Source organism: Erigeron canadensis, chromosome 1, assembly GCF_010389155.1.
Source record: "Erigeron canadensis isolate Cc75 chromosome 1, C_canadensis_v1, whole genome shotgun sequence".
NCBI lineage: Eukaryota > Viridiplantae > Streptophyta > Magnoliopsida > Asterales > Asteraceae > Erigeron > Erigeron canadensis.
In genome coordinates, this window is record NC_057761.1 from 43,500,595 (window position 1) to 43,501,875 (window position 1,281).

A 1,281-nucleotide genomic window follows, 5' to 3' on the forward strand; every position below is an offset into this window, starting at 1 on the left:
TTCACTATACTGCATGCGATCAGGTAAACTGCCTGTGAGTGTGTAGTTATCAGTATTTTTTGGTAAATCGTGTTATAAATTTAAAGCTAGATTTCGCACATCATGTGTCGTTTTGGCACGACATTTGGATAAATGAGGGTTCTAAAATTATCTATTGAAATAATAGGCCGGAAGTCCTTGCTAGTCAATTTCCGCACTTATATGCTTTAGAGACTCAAAAGAATATCAAAGTAGGAGATATCTGGGATGGCCAAATCGCCCATTGGAGATGGCGTCCAAGATTCACAGCTGAATCAACTCCATGATCTTATCAAACAGGTTACAATAACTTCTGCCCCAAATCGATGGAGATGGTATCTTCAAGATATGGATGAGTTCTCGGTCAAGGGTTTAAGGTCTCATATCGATTGTTTATTCTTGTCATCCCATTATTTGGCGACTAGTTGGAACAAGATCATGCCTAGGAAAGTTAATATTCATGCTTGGAGGGTTGTTAAAGATCGCATTCCTACTCGATTTAATTTGTGGTTCAGAGGAGTACATCACAATTCGCTGATTTGTCCTACATGTGGAAATGGCATTGAAACAATATTTCATGTTTTCTCAGAATGCTACATGGCTAAAAGAGTTTGGTATTCTATTCGAAAGTGGCTTAGTTTAGACATTCCTTTACATTATGATCCTGTCAACTTGCTTTCTTATGTGGAAAATATGGATAAGGCTAAGGCTATTAAGGAATTTGTGATCATCATTATTTTTAATGTTTGGTGGGAGCTATGGAAGTTTAGAAATGATATTGTTTTCAACCCATCTAAGAAAAGAGACGTTATTCTTGTGGACGCCATTATCAATTCTTCTTTCTTTTGGTTCCGGAACAGAAGCATAAAGACTAGCATTGGTTGGGACGAGTGGATTAAAAATCCTTTATTAGCTTTCTAACTTACTCTTTGTCTAGTCTAATTATTTTGTGTAGGTTGTTATTAAGTTGTAATTTCCTTGGGGCTTGTTTGAGATCACATCAAAAACATCGCGAAGTGGTCACTGTAATTGTCACAAATTTTTTCAACCTTTTTGTGATCTTTGCAGTCAAAGCTCCGAGATGAATCTAGTTATGTAATTTGTTGTTTACTAGATTTGTATACTTGTATTTTGACCTTTAGTACCTTGCTAGTTGGTCCTTTATTTAATGTCGTTCTAGAAAAAGAAAGAGGAGTGAGAGAAAATAGGTAAAAGAGAACGACTGCAAGAAAAAAAAAAGGGTATTAATTACCATTACCCCCA

At 36.0% G+C, this 1,281-nt stretch overlaps 1 protein-coding gene across 1 annotated transcript; it reads left to right on the forward strand.

Annotated features, from left to right (window-relative positions):
* The first annotated feature begins 246 nt into the window (after positions 1 to 246).
* LOC122592993 lies at positions 247 to 939 on the forward strand. Its single transcript, XM_043765326.1, has one exon. The coding sequence runs from the start codon at positions 247 to 249 to the stop codon at positions 937 to 939; it is 693 nt and encodes a 230-aa protein (XP_043621261.1).
* The last annotated feature ends 342 nt before the right edge of the window (positions 940 to 1,281 follow it).

Coding starts and splice junctions, on each gene's coding strand:
- LOC122592993 (XM_043765326.1), top strand. CDS start 247: ATGGCCAAATCGCCCATTGGAGATGGCGTCCAAGATTCACAGCTGAAT.